This window comes from Harpegnathos saltator, unplaced genomic scaffold (assembly GCF_003227715.2).
Source record: "Harpegnathos saltator strain DR-91 unplaced genomic scaffold, Hsal_v8.6 scaffold58, whole genome shotgun sequence".
NCBI lineage: Eukaryota > Metazoa > Arthropoda > Insecta > Hymenoptera > Formicidae > Harpegnathos > Harpegnathos saltator.
The window spans coordinates 2,516,868-2,534,293 of record NW_020230404.1 but is presented as its reverse complement, the minus strand read 5'-3'; the positions used below and the strand labels follow the sequence as shown (position 1 = coordinate 2,534,293).

The 17,426-nt window shown below is 50.9% G+C and overlaps 1 protein-coding gene across 1 annotated transcript in view; it reads left to right on the top strand.

Moving 5' to 3' along the window:
* LOC112589673 (uncharacterized) overlaps positions 1-16,467 on the top strand; it is a 78,220-nt gene extending 61,753 nt beyond the window's left edge. Inside the window, exons 2-5 of the mRNA XM_025303863.1 lie at positions 9,584-9,690; positions 9,872-9,915; positions 16,262-16,315; positions 16,405-16,467. Of these exons, the coding sequence (XP_025159648.1) occupies positions 9,584-9,690; positions 9,872-9,915; positions 16,262-16,315; positions 16,405-16,467 (268 nt within the window). The remainder of the gene's footprint in view (positions 1-9,583; positions 9,691-9,871; positions 9,916-16,261; positions 16,316-16,404) is intronic.
* Positions 16,468-17,426: the final 959 nt, after the last annotated feature.

Below are 17,426 nucleotides of genomic sequence, written 5' to 3'. Positions count from 1 at the left end.
CAAACTTCGTGGCCACATCGCCGACCGCGGTCTTAAGCCGAACGGCTTTTTTACCTCGCCGGGCGCGCCTTAATCTCCGCTGGCGGGGGAGAAGCTGGGTGGGCTTGGAGGTCTTTAGTTGAGAAGGGGTCGTATGAGAACACGCGAGTGGGGTCTTGTCGAAATTTCGCTTCTCTGCCTGTCAGTGTACGATTCATAGAGAAAGGCAAAGAGCGAGCAAGGGTGAGGAGGGAGAGGTGAGAGAAAATCCGGTCCGGTAGCGCGGTCCTTTAAGTAACGCGGATTCTCCCGATTGCAAATTTATCCCATGGTCCTGATCAGGTTAACCTCATTTCGACATCAAATGAATGTCACAAGATCATAAAGTAGTATCACAAGGTGACGAGACTTAAAGTAGTGTTAGAGAGAAAAGTCGCATGTCACGATAATTTTACAACTATTTATTGACTGCTAAGAGAAGGATAGTTTCTGTAGCATTTTACAAATATATTCAAGTGATCTGAAGTGTTTTTTTCAATGCAAGCATCTTTATATTTGGAAATGACACGCAAAAATTGTTCTGTTAAAACTCGATAATGCAAATCATATTAGGTGAACAATGAATAAGAACCCGACAAGGACCTGATTGACTGAATCATATTATATCATACGCTAGGTTAGTACATTAAGGTTCTAAGGTGTGAACCGAATCATTATAACCTTATAAAGATCTTCCATACTCATTTGTCGTTAGGACATTATAAGGACCGACTTACTTAGGATTACCTTTCATTCACCCTATTAAGTCCTTATCAATGTTAGACGAACCTGATCCAAATTTCCAGTCGGGTTCTAAGCGGGCGGTGAGAGAGAGGTCGAGGAGTGGCCGATAACAGATCGCTATCAATGGTGAACGAAGCCGTTTATGCGCGAGCCGACACCCGTCAGCTCCTCACGTGTCGCGCGGATTATCGGAAGCTCATGCCCATTATCGAAGAGGGTCACTCGGCTCTTTCAGATTACATACGCGCTATCCAGCGTGGGCGGGCGCAGCCGTTGCGAACGGACATCGTAATTCAGGTGAGCGCGCGCGCGCTCGTACGGCGAACGAATGCATAGATGTGCGCGCACGTGTTGGCTATTTACCGACCGTTAATTGCACGTCGAAATACGAGATCCGCTAATAATCGGCGTAGCAGCGAGAAACAAAACCGTTCCTCTCCCCACCGCCCCGGTTTGCCGGATAATGAGCAACGCGATAATGAAAACGGGCGCGGCCCGCGCTTATTAACCTTTAGTCTCCGTGGCGCGATTGAAAAGTTGCTCCTCTGAAATCCCCGTCCCACCGTCCCCACCTCCCCCTCGATACAATCTATTACGATTAACGAGGTAGGAATGCGCCGCGATTGCTGCAACACGTCGTCACTGAAATTGTATCGCTGTCGTGAAGATTAACAGCGGAAGAAGATCGGAGCAAAACGGACTCGCGGCGGCAGCTCTTAATCGGTTGCTCCCTGAGTGCTTCTTCCGCACGCTCGTCGTGTCTTCACTTATGACGAGTCAAAAGCGAGAAAATGCGCGGCTAAAAGGTCGCCCGGCTAGAAACGCGTCGGAATGCGCAGAAATGTGCCGAAAGCGCGACACTTGCGATCGACTAAGCGTAGCTGCAAAATGCCCCAAACACTTCGCGAACATTCTCGCTTCAGCGACCGACGTTTAGACTTAGACCGAAGATTAACGTGCCAGGATCACGAGAGGAGGTAGGGTGAGTTGCGTGTCGCGTTGATTTTACGCTAACTCGCCGATTGATCGATCGCGTGCGATCATTTCGTGCACGCGTCCCTTTATATTGGAACGCACGTCGCAGAAATTTCTCGAGTGTCTGACGTCTCGCGCAAATCGGGCGAAATTAACGCTTCGAGGCGGGCCATCTTTCTTCGAGAGGACCCACGCGCGTCCTCCCGAGCGTGCGAAATCGTTGTGGCCGGGGACGCTTTGAAATTCGAAGTGGCCGCACGAAACGGAAGTCCGCGGGAGTACGGGGCGAGCGGCAGGTCGGGGGGGATGTCGCGGGTCATGTTCTAATGAGGGTCTGCACGGAAGAGAGCGGAGGCGGTGGCTGAGGGTGACGGCGGGCTTGTTACTTTTATCACCGCGCCCCCGACACGCTCCCGAAATAATTAGCATTTTAATGTATGTATCTGCTTATCTAGGCGACGCGGCGCTTAGTGGGTGTAGTTTTGCATGTTAATCTCTATGGGAAATTACACGGGCCATCGCACGCCGCACCGCCCCCGGCGCAGCGCGCGGCAAAATAATCCGGACAAAGTCCTAACGGCGCGGCGTGTCGGGACCGCCCAAAATTACGATCCGTCGAACGACTAGCTTCCGAGCTCGCGCTCGACAAGCGAACAAAAGAGTCCCTCGCCATTTTGCAAACTCCTCGCAGTTACGCTGCGAGGTCGAAGATTGTCGATGCCCTTTTCTCGCCGCCCGCCGCCGCAATCGGCAGCGAGCGAAGGACGAAGGACCACGAGAAGGTGTCTTCCCCGCTCCCGCAATCTACGACAATCCGAATTGTACAATTGCCAAAGTTGCGGAGGACGTTCGCGTTCAATTCGCTCTGATTCACACGCACGCGAGCGTTGTCGCGTGATTGCGGGCCGCATTGCAGCCCGACGCCTGTGCAGCCGCGCTCAATTCCAATCGGAAATTTTTCGCAGGGTCCGTCGCCGCAAATCGCGGATTCAAAATCTGCTCACACGGTCGCCACGGCAACCGTGAGAAGAGAGGAGAGAGAGAGAGAGAGAGAGAGAGAGAGAGAGAGAGAGAGAGAGAGAGAGAGACAGAGGAAGAATCCGAGGCACCACGCGCGCGTGGTGCAACTCGTCGGAACGGATATCAATCATGATAATGAACGGGCGATCGGCTTCGGCGAGCTGCAGCTTTTCCCGAAGCTAACCGTCGGGCGACCCGTCGAACGCACAAACGCGCGTCCGCGTTCACTCGCTTTAATAAAACAACATTTCGTCCGCACCCCGACTAGAAATTTATCCCATGGTCCTGATCAGAGGTTAACGTCATTTCGGACATCAGGTCCCAATAAGGTAATAGTATCGTAGTCCTAATAAGTCATGTAACGCAGCGTGGATATCAGGACCTTAGTAAGGTTCATAGTCAGGTCCTTATTGAGTTACCTTATGGAATCCTTATTATCTTCTTCTTTTTTTTCAAATTATGGCTTCTGCTTACTCGCCACGGCTATATCGGATGATGACACTGGAAGTAAGAAATGACACGCTGAAAATTCTTTCATGTCATTTCCAAATAGAAAGATATTTGCATAAAATAATATTTTAGATCGCTTGAGCGTACTTGTAAAATGTTTCGTCACGACCAATAAATTATCGCACAACATAAACGTCGTTGCGCATCATACGATAAAAATTGAACTGTCTCTAATTATATGTGGCGCTTTATAAAAATATTTTTTTACACCACGTCCAGTACTGTTAAAGTTTTACACATACACACACATATTCATATTATGTACATATAAAATTAATTACAAATTTTTTTTAAACTTTTTTGTTAAAACTTGATAATGCAATTCATATTAGATACAATCAATAAGATCCCGACAAGGACCTGATCAACTGAACCATATTACATCATACATTAAGGTCCTAATCATGGACCCAATCATTATAACCTTATAAAGATCTTCCATACTCATTTGTCGTTAGGACATTATAAGGACTGACTTACTTAGGATTACTACTTTCATTCATCCTATTAGGTCCTTATCAATGTTAGATGAACCTGATCAAGATTTCTAGTCGGGACGGGGGCCAGAGGAGCGCGTTGAATTATTCGATTCAGCCGTCGTCTCGCGGAGAAGCATCCCCGTCGCGATTGTTGCTTCTCTCGAGCGGGTCTGCCGAGACGCTGCAGAGAGAGGCGTTGATTACAGAGCCGGTCGCGGCCAAGCGCGACCGGCTCGCTCGCGGAAGGCTGATTAGAGGCCGCTCGTCGACGCGGCGAGTCACGACAGCGACTATTAATGACTCTCGCCGGCCTAGTCGCGTCCGTCTCGTCACGGCCGGAAGCGCTCGGCGCGATCGTTTATCGGCCGCGAGCCCGCGCGTGCGCGCGCGCGCCGAGAGAAACAATTTCCGATCGGCGGGCGGAAAGCGGCGCGAGTATCTGCCAGCGGAGATGCATGCGCGGCGCGCGCTGCACGGCGAACGTGAGGAATTGCGACGATGTGTATGCAAATAAAAGGAAACGAGGACGAACTCGCGGCGGTGGCGAAGAGGAGGAGGAGATGCGGGGCTTCCCGGGAAATCCGAATGGCGGCCAATAAACGCGCAAGTAGGGGTGGAGTTGTCGGAGATTGCCAGCAGCACCACCGCGCCGTTCCAGTTGCATATTTACGAATTTGATTCCGAAATACGCGCAGCGGAATATAGCGCGGCACGGGCGTTTCATTGTTTCTTTTTTTGTTTCTCCTCGGATGGGGAGACCAGAGAGAGAGAGAGAGAGAGAGAGAGAGAGAGAGAGAGAGAGAGAGAGAGAGAGAGAGAGAGAGGGAGGGAGAGAGAGAGAGAGAGAGAGAGGCAGGATGACGCGTATAATGCACATTGTAATGAGACATGAATCGATAACGTTTGGCGGCCGCTGAACACGAAACCATGTACGAGCGATATACTCGCGAACGGTCATCTAGGACATCGAAATGGGACACGCGAGGTACCTCTCTCTATCTCTCTCTCTCTCTCTCTCTCTCTCTCTCTCTCTCTCTCTCTCTCTCTCTCTGGAGAGGCGAAATGCGAAATCCCAAGATCCCCGGGAGTCGAAATCCGGACTCAATTTCCATTTCGATATTCCATTTTTCGATTCCGCCTCGACCCCAAATATCCAAATTTAATGCCAATTCAAAATACCTCAAATACCCATTTTGATCGCATTCGACGTAAGCTCCGCTGAAAAGTCCCCTCAAGAACCTACAGGTAATAATAATCTCCGTAGATTCTCCGTAGAATCGACAGGCGTAGACGGTTGCAGATGGAAAATAAGGTCGAAACGCCGCGCCGGCTCGGCTTTCGGGCGCATGGCCGGCGGATGAAACATGACAACTGCAACGTGTTGCGAGAGAATGCACCGGGGATAAGACGGCGTGCGCGCGCGCGCGCGCGCGCGAACAAACGGGGTTACGTAAATATTATCGTGTCCGCGTTTAACTGTCGCGCGAGTGTTTATCCACGTTTATCTCCGCGTTCGACGCTATCGCGAATCGCGAGAGATCGAGCGCTGGAGGCAGGCGGCAGGCGGTGCTCTTCCGCTCGGCTGGCGATTTTCGGCAACCCGTCACCCTCGCGAAAACGCGAAGAGCGAGAGCCCGCCGGGAGCTCTAGACGTCCGCGGACGGGAAAAATATTAGCGGCCGGTAAATCAACGTCGAACGGGGCCGCGCGCGCATTCTCGCTTGTAGCGGCGATTATTGGCCCAGCTGAAGGCCGCTTGGCGCGATATTTCATCGGTACGTACGACGAGCACTTATATATCGCCCGGCGATTATCTCCGCCGGCCCGTATCTTTTCGCCGAATCGGGGAGGATCACCGCGGCCGCGAGCTGCGATAAATCCAATTAGCCCGAGTCCGCGCGGTCCCGCCGACATTTTCGATCAGCGACGCGCAGGAATTGTCGCAATTAACGTATGTACTCGCGTCGGATAAACGTCCGAAAAGCACTCACGTCTGTTTGCTGTAAATTTCACGGTTCGAAAGTGTCCAAATAACGTACCGTGCCACACCGCTATTAGTATCTCCCGGATTTGCGCGCACGCGCGCGTGTCCATATGACGACAAACGAGTGTGTGTTTGTTCCAGCCTGATCCAAACTTGGATCTCAGGCTGTACGACGTTGCTTCTTCTCGTTTTTGGCGAATTTCGGCGATCGAGCGCGCGCGCGCGCCCCGAAACGGCGTTGGAACAATTACGTCGACGAGGAGAGCGACGCATAGCAGCTCCGCGGAATTCCTCGCGCTCGGCATAGTTGGCGCGTTATAGCGCGCGCCGTTGAAGCGGGTCCGTGCAGGTGCAACGGGCGCCTTCGCTCTCTGGTTCTCGGCGCGGCCGTATCGCCGGGACGGTATCTCGTGCGCCAGAACGACTCCGGTATTTCTGGAATTATGCTAATCGGCCGCGCAGCAACGATGGCTTATCGGCGGCTGATACGGCGCGCCGCAATTTGTACGTTCGTAACTGCGGGGGTACAATTTGTGCCGCTCCCGGTGCACGCGGCTGGTACCCGCCGCGGATCGATAATCCCGTCCCCGCCGTCCCTGCTCGTCGAGCCGTTAATCGAGCCGAGATCGATCCGCGCGCCGAACCTCCGCTAATTTATTTACCAGCCACGCGTCTGCAAGATCGCCGTATCGCGCCAATCGCCGCCACGATCAAGAGGGAACACATGACTCTCCTCCGAAAATCGGGCACGACGTGCGAGTCAGGTAACGCGCCGTATTAAGTCTTTTAGTATCCTGGGATCGATATATCGTCGCATGCACGTTTACCCGAGAGATATCTTAAGTCGATATATCAGTTTTTTATTCTCAATACAATCTTGACACGTGTAATAAGATCTTATTTTTATAAAACGAATTTTTACAGTATAACATACATGTTTCTGCTGAACACACAGGCTCATTTGTGTAAAGAGATTTTATTTTAGGTTTTGTATTCGTATTGTTTTCTTAAAAAATGCATATTCTTTTATTTATATCGTGAAATATAATTGTTTTCATTCACTCAAAAATATGAAAATATTTATAGAAACAAGGAAACATTTCTAAAAGAAATAAATTCTTTGTTTTCACCGTACCGTTGATTACAAACAACTTTAATTAATGAAAAGTAATTATTTTCTTTTCCTTACTGTAAAAATGTATACATTTTATAACTAAATGAAAAAAAGCGTAAAAAGCATATCTTCATTTTTAAGAAAAATATGTTCATTTTAGTAAATATGTGTGTGTGTGTGTGTGTGTGTGTCTTCTAAAAAGCACGTTCTTCAATCGGATCTGGGCCGTCTATAGAAAACTTGGAAGATAACAAGAGGATTAAGATCCGTCCGCAACGGCAGTAAGACATAAGCAATAAGGAATTAAACAACCACAGTGGCGATTATTCTTATAACCATTATTCTTGTAACAACCGACTGTGGTTGGTTGACTTTTTTACTGCTTACGTCTTACTGCATATTCTTATTCTCATTGTGTGCGACATTTTATGCATATATATATATATATATATATGCTGCATAATTTATTATTCTGATATCTCCCGCTCGCGTCTCTCGCGCAACTCTGGGCGCGCGCGTGTCCGCTTTCAGTTCAGCATCTCGGACATTGTGCAACTACTTTGTTCTAAGCGAGCTCTCCGATCCCACAGGGTGAGGTAAATTATACCATTACTCGCGCTACTATTGTGAGCCGTTGCTAACTAGTGGCGTTACTATTACTTCGTCTAACAGTGCTTCACGTCGCACTGCTGCTTGCGGATAACTGGCCCTCGATAGTTGGCAGTCGAAGTTTCAATGACGCTGCGCGCCCGCGCGCCGTGCTTAAATGAATTATAGAACCGTATACGGTCGAGCCCGGGGGCCGATCGACTGCGCAACCTGTCGTTGCGCCACGCGCGACGAATACCTGCGCGGCAGGTACGAACGGCTGCAGACCGCTCGGGATAATGTTGGATAATGAGCGCTCGCACGAGAGCAGATCGAATCGAAACCGCCGTAACCCAATTTTCTACCATGGACCGGCCGCCACCTCTCTCGTTCCTGCTCGCTCCTCTCGCCTCTCTCTCTCTCTCTCTCTCTCTCTCTCTCTCTCTCTCTCTCTCTCTCTCTCTCACTTTACCCGTCCATCCATCCATCCATCCATCTTTCTCTCTCAGTATCTCTCTACCTCGCGAATTGACGCAATTAAACGGGGGCGCATCGGCCGAATCCCGCGAAGAATTTCATTTCCGGCTTCCAATTAGCATTCACACAACGGGAAAATTGTATTTGCACCTGTCGAAAAAGACAGGCACCTGATGGGACCGGGAGCGCGCGTAATTAGGGACGATTCAGCACTCGTGGTGTTCTTCCTCTCTCTCCCTTTTGGCGTGAAATGAAGCGCCGCTCTAGTTGGCAGAGAGAGAGAGAGAGAGAGAGAGAGAGAGAGAGAGAGAGAGAGAGAGAGAAGCACGCAACGTCCGTACGAGCTTACAGATAACACGTACGCGCGAGTGGTGCGTTTAACGGCGCAAAAAACTCAGCGATAAATTCGCGACGACGACGCTTTTTTCGAGCGACCTTCGACTCGGGCGCGCACGGGGCTGTGTCGCGAGCGGAAGCATTCCTGGAACAATAACGTAATGAGACTTCCGCGCTAATGACGCGACATCGCCGCCGCCGCCGCCGCCGCCATCGGGCCAGAGTCCACGAAGAGAGCGTTACCGCTTATGACGTCCTTGTGAACGCTGACGAGCTTTCGAGAGTGCGTTGTAAATGAGACGTCCGAAGAGAGATAGAGAGAGGAGGGCAGGGAGGAGGACGATGAAAATCCACCGATTGAGACGTAGCGCGCGAGCGGCTTCGACGGGCCGAGACCTTCGTCGTATTACTCGCGTCTCATTGTGTTTTAATCGTCATCTTGACGATCGTTAGCCACGCGACATGCCGGAATATGCGCGATAAGTGTTATCGCCGCGAACGCGTGTTAAATGATTGAATTAGCCCGTAATAGAGCGCGTGAATGAAAAACGCACGATGTTACGATGTAGCATATGTGAAATACTTTGATAAATCGCATGGCTGTACCGTTGCACGTGGAAAGAAAGAGAGAGAGAGAGAGAGAGGGAGAGAGGGAGAGAAGAAGGGAGAGGAAAAGAAAGAAAGAGTGCGAGGCCCAGCGGCCCGACTCGCGCGTCCTTCAAAACAATAACAACGCGTGTACGGAGCACTTATATATATACACACACACATTACCCGCTGAAGGTTATTACAGTTTTCGACGCCGAGAGATGAGCAGGTCTCGGCCCGCGTCGCGTCTCGTTTCGCAACTTTTCGCAAGTTGATGGAGAGGTGATCGTCGGCTAAATTACCGGGCATCTCCGCGTGTGCGTGTGTGCGTGCGTGTGCGATCATGTGCTGGGCTTGTGTGAACAGTGGCAGAGTACTATAGGACTGACGGCGATTAACGATCTATTTCTTCCGATTGAAACAGGTATTTGAAAAAGAATATATGTAACACGAAGGAAGAAGTGCTTATTTAATTTTGTTTTACTTACCGCGTCAATTGAAAATAAATACCTATTAAATTCGGTATTGTCAATGTGGTAACATCTTTTAATAAGATGAAAAATTTACATAGGGTGAAATTTCACCCTTGATAGCCTTCAAGGGGTAAACGCGAGAAAGAGGGACAGAGATTCACGATGAACTCTGTATCACAGATGCCTCCGTGTTTTTCGGACATTAAAACCTAACCTTACAGCGTAAGCAACCGTTCGATCGTCGCAAGTAATCGGTAAAACTACCTTTTTGTTTCAGATCCGGTTTGATGAGTGCGTCGCGAGGACAGTTCCGGACAGTCGCGGATGGACCACCGAATGCGGCACCGGAGGCTCCGGTTCGGGCCGAGCAGGATCGGCTCGAAGGTGAGTTTACAGATAGCCGATATTCCTTCGTTTTTTTTTGCTCTTTGCGGTCGAGGTACATTTCCGTTCGAATTGCTCGGAGCAAGATCGCAAAGGGTTAATTAATTCACTCCTTACGCGCGCTTGTTCGCAAAGTCGAGCCGTTAAATGTAATTGACGAAACGATATATTGATGTTGCAGATCCGCAGCGGAACGTGGCCGATCCTGAGCTCCGAGCAGTTTCGGTGAGTGAGAGAAACACAAAGATCTCGCGGTGGTGGGTTCTTAACAATGGTTGTTTTTAAAATCTCGCGACTGATCAATGCGACTCGCGTGTTGGCGCTTTCTGCGTTAGCCCTTTATATACCGGGATTAATTTGCCTAAAATATTAAATTTTCGTGAACAATGAGATAGCTTTTGGCACATTACAAACATAAGGAATAGGAAAGTAAACTATCCAGTTTCAATTCAATGTTTAAATTTGAAGATGGTGCTTGCAATTACCGTCGGAATACAAAAGGTTAATGTGCCGTCGAATAAAATGACGTCATTCGAAGCGATTAAGGGAATTGCTTTCGCCGCATGAGGAACATTTGCGAGCAACCGAATGCTCCATTTCGATCGACAGGCGACGTCAATTTTTCATGAACGTGTTTGCGCAGACACTCGCTGGCTCAACTGTTTGTTCAGCCTCTTTGTTTCTCTTGAATCGCGAACGGGAGAATTATTCACTCACCGCGATTCCCTAATTGTGCCGAGCGTTACATGGAGCGATCATCAGAATTGCGTCACCGCGGACGGAATTTGCGATCATCCTGCTCGTGCCAAAAGATTAATGACACGCAACCGCGGTCGGCCGTTGATCCATACGCGTGTTCCATACGGAGAAACGTTAACCTTCGTCTCTTCGTTATTCCGCCCAAAGATCCGCGCTGTTTACTGTAACAATGTTTTTATGCGCTATGGCTGTATTGATTGACATCGCGACGCGATCGCGAGTACCTGATTCTGGGGAGACGGATTTTTTCGGCAAACAACATAAATCGGAATATCGCGTTTCGTATTTTCGACTTGCTCAAAGATACCGCGGCTTCATCTATTTTTACACCCGCGAATGTGTCCCTGACTTTGCGCACACATACTCCCGCATTTATCGTCTCAGATATCCGGTAAACGAATTCGCAGAAGTTTACTTACGATCTCCGTTAATAAGATCCGCATAGCTCGCCCGAGGTAATAATAAAAAAAAAATGTTCATTCATAAACGGGGAAATTCGGCCGAAACGCCATTACGATGTCGAAATGAAGAGCAAAGGTCAGATATCCCTCTATAGGACACGTACGCGTCACGCTCTTCTCGCGAGCGTTCTCGCTCGTTATTAATAATCACCGCAAATGTCACAGAGTCGCAGTACGCACGCAAACCTCGGAACACAAAGTGTTTTCCGTTTTCGGCTATTATCAAACATCGGTCAGCCGCGATACAGAGCTGCACAAGAGAGTGTCCAGGCGCATCGGAAACGACGTGTCGTGAAATTTAATCGCGGCGCGCGATTCTCTGTTCACACGCGGGACAACAAAACGCTGATTTCGCTCGATCGATCGGCCCCGACTCGCGCGACCAGGCGATCGATACACCGCGGTTAATTATCATCATCGCACGTTAACGATAACAAGTGTCATTATTATCCCCCCCCCCCCATTCACACCTCTATTCCCACCTCGCTTACTATTGCTTTTATTATTATCGTCTTTATTATTATTATTATTGCTATTATTATCATTACTGTCACTATCGAGGCTGCTAATGGGAGAAAGAGATGATCGTATATCACACATGGGCGAAACTCACGACGGGAGCACCTTTCACCCGCGGGTCGACCAGTCGTCGACCATGGCGTCGGTTTACGTCACTCGATATTCCGTGGCGCGCGTATCGCATGTACGGCTAATTCCACGCGAACATAGGCGCGTGCCACTCGCTTTATCCTCGCCTCTCATCTCGTTTCTTTCTCCTCACCCCGACCATTCTCTGTGTTTTCGCACGTCCCGCGCGGCGCGTCGTCAGGCCGCCGTTTGCCTGTCACTCGGAATTTTTAAGAGGCGAGCAGCTTCCGCCGCAGAGTTCGTCTCACCGCTGATCGCATATTCTCACAAGGCGACGAAATACTTGGCCGCCACGTAATCACATTTCGTAGGTGGCGTTGCGCTCTTCCGCCGTAACGTCGAAGCGGAACACGCTGCCGTGTGAACGCATCGAAGAGAGAGAGAGAGAGAGAGACGGGGGGGAAGAAGAAAACTTCGACCTCTGCATTTCCTTGTTATCGAGTCGGCTCAGTACGGCTCGCCGCGAGAATGCTCGACACCGCGCGCAATTCGACGTGCAATTCGCCACGCTCGCGACGACGTGGTTTACATGCGCGGCGGAACACTAGGCGAGAGCATGACGGACATTCCTCCTAACGTAAGTACTCCATCGCGGCCCTGAGGTCCTTCTTGAAGAAACGTGGGTGAAGCGCGCATAGCGGCGGAGTGCCGCGAATAGGAAGAGACAAGGGGGACGAGGGCCGGCTGAAGGCAGAGGTGAAGACTTGGCTCGCGAAAGTGCAACGCCACCGCTGCGTCGCGATAAGTCATTCGATTCGTATTCATCGGCCGTCGTCGCACGCGTTTTACTGTTATTCAAGGCAGCAGGAGCCGTGACGCGCACGGATCGCGTCAATTCGATATCCCTGCGAGCACGCGTACATCCTACTATCTCGATAGGATGTCTCGAGAAATGTGCAGGCCGCAGGTCGGAAATCATCTCGGCATCTCCCCCCCCCTCTCTCTCTCTCTCTCTCTCTCTCTTTCTCCGTTATGTCGACGCGTGTTCGTGTTCCGCGGCCAACTTTCCGATCGCGTGCGCTTCTTCTCGGCGAGGCTCGGCGTGACGCGCGTGTGTGGTCGGCCCGAGGATCCTTGATCCTTAAGTAGAAATGTCAGTCCGCTGGAGTGCGCGGTTAGTCATCGCGATAATCCTGCGAATGTGCACGGCGTGACGCTCGCGCGTCAGAGCGAGAACGTCGTGTGTCGGGGTCGAACGGTCTCCGACGATGCTTCCCGCGGCGGAGAGCAAAGGCTGACTCTTGCTCGATACGCGTCTCAATTACGCGCGATTCCGCGCAATTGATACGGAGGGAAGGCAGGAGAGGCGGCTGTAATCGCGTAATGAACAGCAGCGCAGCGTCGCGGGAGCGCCGTTCGTCGTTTAAACAAACGCTCTCTGGCGCGTCACTTGTTGATAGTGACGTTTGAGAGTGAGCATCGTTTGCGTAATCAACGGATATTAGAGAGGTGGCGCGGAGTTTCGCGGTGGTGGAACTTGATCGCGCGAGGAGCGCGCGCCATAACTCGTGATTAGACGGTTAATTACACTCGAAGGACGCATTACGCTTTACAGCGTACGCCGTCGGCGATGACGTTAAGGAGACGGGCGGGGCTACGGGGGTGGTTGACGACGGCAACGACGACGACGACGACGACGACGGGGGGATGTTGCCGCTTGGAACTTCCGGCCGATTAATCACGCTTCGGCCATTGTCTCCCGGCGAAATTCGTTAAGCGACGATACACGAACCGTGCGACTCCGCCGCGATACACGCCGCCGTATACATCCCGAAATCCGTATCGACGCGCCGCGCGAAACGCGGCCGCCTTCGGTAATCGCGTTAATGATTCCCGCCAGCGCGGGGAACATTAATTGTCCTTCGGGGAACAATTGGGAGCGCGGCCAAGCTGACCGGCGCGCAGCAGGGCGGATGAACAAAAAGGGAAACGAATGACCGGCAAATTCGAATAAGAAAGAGAGAGAGAGAGAGAGAGCAAGCGGGGAGACGAGAACGCTCGTTCTATACGAGTCGTTTAATTGCGTATTCGCGAGGCGGAAACGTATCGCGCGCGCCACAATGAGGCCGCCGCGATCCAATGCGATCGAACTCTCGCGTAAAATCGTCGGAACGCTTGGAATTGCGCGGTGCCGCGCGATGCCGAGGAACCCGGAAGAGGAAACGAAAACGCGAACGCAATCGAGAACATAATTTACACTCTTTCTCCCTTCCTCTTCCTCTTTCTCTTTGTCTCTTTCCCCTTCTTCGATACGACGCTAGTCTCATTTCGTGATGCTTTTACCCTCAATCTCCATTCATAGGGAGAGAGAGAGAGAGAGGGAGAGAGAGAGCGAGAGCGAGAGCGAGAGCGAGAGAAAGCGTGGAGCGAGAGAGATTGCACGTGAGATATTAAAAGTATATCGGCAATTTCAACGGGCGGGCGGCGATATTAAAAGACGCGTTTAAGAGAGCGTAATTTCCATGATTACGCGCTTTTATACCGGACCCGCGTCTCTCGCCGTGGCGCTTTTACACGAGTCAAATTCCGCTGCGAACGAATCGTATCTCCGCGAGTGGAGAGAGTGGAAATTGATAAACTTTCAGCAGGCAGCCCAGCGCGCACACCCGCTCTCTGGTCCCTCCCTGGTGTCGGCTCGCGCGTTTTCGCTGCAGCCCACGCATTATCGGGCGATGAAACCCGCCGGCGTAAACTCGTTTGCAGCGTATCCCGATATTACGTGTTACGGTATCGTGCGGCTATCTCCTAAAACACATCGAAACATTGGGCGCGGCGACGGCGACGGCGGCGGCGGCGGCGGGAGACTACTCCACTCGGAGCGCGCCGCCGCATAATTGCGAATTATAATTACGCGGATCACTCCGGGCGCAATCGCGCGCTCTTGTGTAACGCGAGCGGCACGCGGGGCGTCGGGAGCGTAATTATTTGTCGGCGTGTGCGTCGGCGCGTGTTTCGCCGTGTGCGGCGCGAGAGCGCCGCCGCGCCGGGAGCAACGAGCGCGAGAGAGCGGTCGATGCTCGCGCGGTTTATTTGCTAATTACACGCGTCGCACTTTCGTCATTTGTCACACAGGCGACTGATGATTGAATTATTTTCGTCATGCGTAGGCGCCCAACCGTGCTCGCACGCGCACGCGCACACGCGCTCGCGGAAACGCTCGCTCCTTTCTCGACGACGACGACGACGACGCGTCAGGAACAACGCGTCGCGGTCACGATTGCGAGCCGTTGGCGGCGATCCGTTATGTAACGGGAGACGGAGTGACAACGGGTTACCTGTTCCTTTTCGCTGAACACTAGCGTGCGCTTTTGAAACTTCGGGAGAAACAGTCGAAGGTGAGAAAAGGAGAGAACTGGGAGGGGAGACAAAGTAGGGCTCGCGGTATAGACTTGATATTTGGGGCACTGCTCATGTCGATAACTGCTTTCGATTGGAGGAGGAGGAGGAGGAGGGAGGGGTTCGCGCATTTTCGTAAAGAGAAACTAAATCTCGGAAGATTCGTTCGAGGAAGTTGAACGACACTGCCAATATGATGCGATTTTCATTCCCTCCGCGCATCCCTTTATACACACGTTCCGTTTATCCGTATGTAAAGTGAACAAAACTTGCACTCTTGACGACAAATTAATGTTTCCCATTCGGATGGTCAAAAATATAGTCCGAGTCTCTGAGACGGAGCAGAAACCTCGTAGCGGAATTTCTCCTGGCAATTTCTGTAGCAACGAAATTTTTCGTCGATTCCTGAGAAAGGTTCCGGAAAGGTTCCGCTTGTCGTAACTGAAATTCACTTCTATCAGCCGAATATTTTTCTGCGTGACGCGAAATGTCGCGAAAAATACGACGAGCCGAGAGCGCAAGGGAGGCTCTGATCGATTCGTCGCTCCGTTCAATCAGCATCCGATTCCGTCGAGAAGAAGAAACTGTCTTCATCTTCGCGACGGGACCATCTTCTACCCCCGCTTCCCCTCGTCCCCCCGCCGTGACGAATAGGAATCACCGCGTAATTTCGCGTAATGCCAAATATCCGATTGATCCGAGCGAGCTTACATTTTTCGAGAGTCGAGAGTCAACATTAGCAAAGTGCTGCCGGTTGTGAATGACGTGTATTATCGAACGCGTAATGGCATTTCGTGCGCACACGTTTGCGTAAAATGGCGCGCGGGTGTGGGCAACATTCAGCCCGAGCGGATTTGCGCGCGCGTACCGCGCAACGACGTTATTAATTTTTATCCCAACTTTGTGTGTGTGTGTGTGTGTGTGTGTGTGTGTGTATGCGTGCAGTCCGTTGCAGCCCACGCGACGGTGGGAAAATTGTTGTCGATGCGCACATAAGCTCGACGGGAAGGAGAGTCGGGGATGGCAGCGCGTCGATTTCACGCGGGTATGATGGCGGATTTTCCCGCCGTGAATATTATAGGAGTCGCGAAAATTCGGCTCGGCTCCGCGCGCGAGGCTCCCGCGAACGAATGACTCGCAGCGGAGAGAGAGTCTCGGTTAGGGATGGGCGGCTTCGTCAAAGAAAAAGCATCGTCTTCGATTTAATCGATTATCAAAAAAATCGTTTTTGCGTAATCGACCATTTCTTAAAAATATCGATAATAATCGATGTTTTCCTAGTTTATTTTAAATTAATGTGAAGAGTTAAATGTTGCAACATATAAATACAACATAGATAAATTAAATATGTTATTAAAACCTTAAAGACCCTTTTACAACGACTGCAAGCCACAAGCTTGTACAAGAATAAGGCTATAAGCGTAAGCTACAAGAAACAAACCAATTAAAGTCGGTTGTTCTTATGATAGTCGACTGTTGTAGGTTTATTTTTTACTGTTTACTGTTACAGCTTCATTTTTGCAGACGGGCCTTGATAGTAGCAACAACAGATTCCCTGGTGATAAAAATTTAGTAACAAATCTAATAATGTAATCGACGAAAAGAATAATCGATCTAGGGAATAATCGGCCCCAAAAATATCGGTCTGATAATCGATTTTTCAAGAAGGTAAGAGTCGATGCTTGTGTTTCGTCGATCGATATTCTTTGCCGATCCACTCAGTCTCGGTAGTCGGCGAAAAATCGACGCGTCCCCTCGTCCTCTTTTTCGCTCCTCGTGTTTCGCTTTTCAATCTCCTTGTCCTCCCGGCGCGTGCACGACTCATCGACGCGCGATTAAACGCCGGGGCCAAATCGCTCCGGGAATTGGAACAATCAGCTGCGAGCCGGAAGTCTCCTCAGTTCGTCGTCGTCGGCGGCGGCGGCGGCGGCGGCGGCACGTGATGACCGGCACTTGCGATAGCGCGGGAGGCGGCCTTATCGATTCGCGAAGTGCGAGTAACGTCTGGCTACACGAACGACTCTTCGCGCTCGAACTTGCTTCCTCGTACGGTTAGGCAAAAAGGTCAGGAGGACTCGCATGCACGTCAGGATACATGTATTCCTCGGCGCTCTTCCTTCGTCCTTTGCTCGACGGGTCACGCGATTTCGTCATCTTTTGGCAAACACTACCGGCGGCAGCCGCTGTCGCTTTTGTTATTCTTGTCACTTTTTATTCCTCGGATGATTCGGTCGCCTGATCTGTGAGATGCCCGAAACCGTTTCGCGACGAACGTCGCCTGCCGCACAAAGGTCTGCCGGAATATTCCCGGATTCAGACTCGCAGATTCCTCCTCGATTAGAATTGCCAAACCTGCGACCCGAGACACGCGTGTTCCGCGCAGCTTGCGAACCCGCTTCATCGCTTGAAACTCTGTCGCGCGTGATGAGCTCCGCTGTTGCTTCGTGCAAAAATGCAGAGACATATTTCGCTGATGTGACGTTTGAATTTCTTGTTTCATTCACATTAACTCTCGAACGTAGAAATCGAATC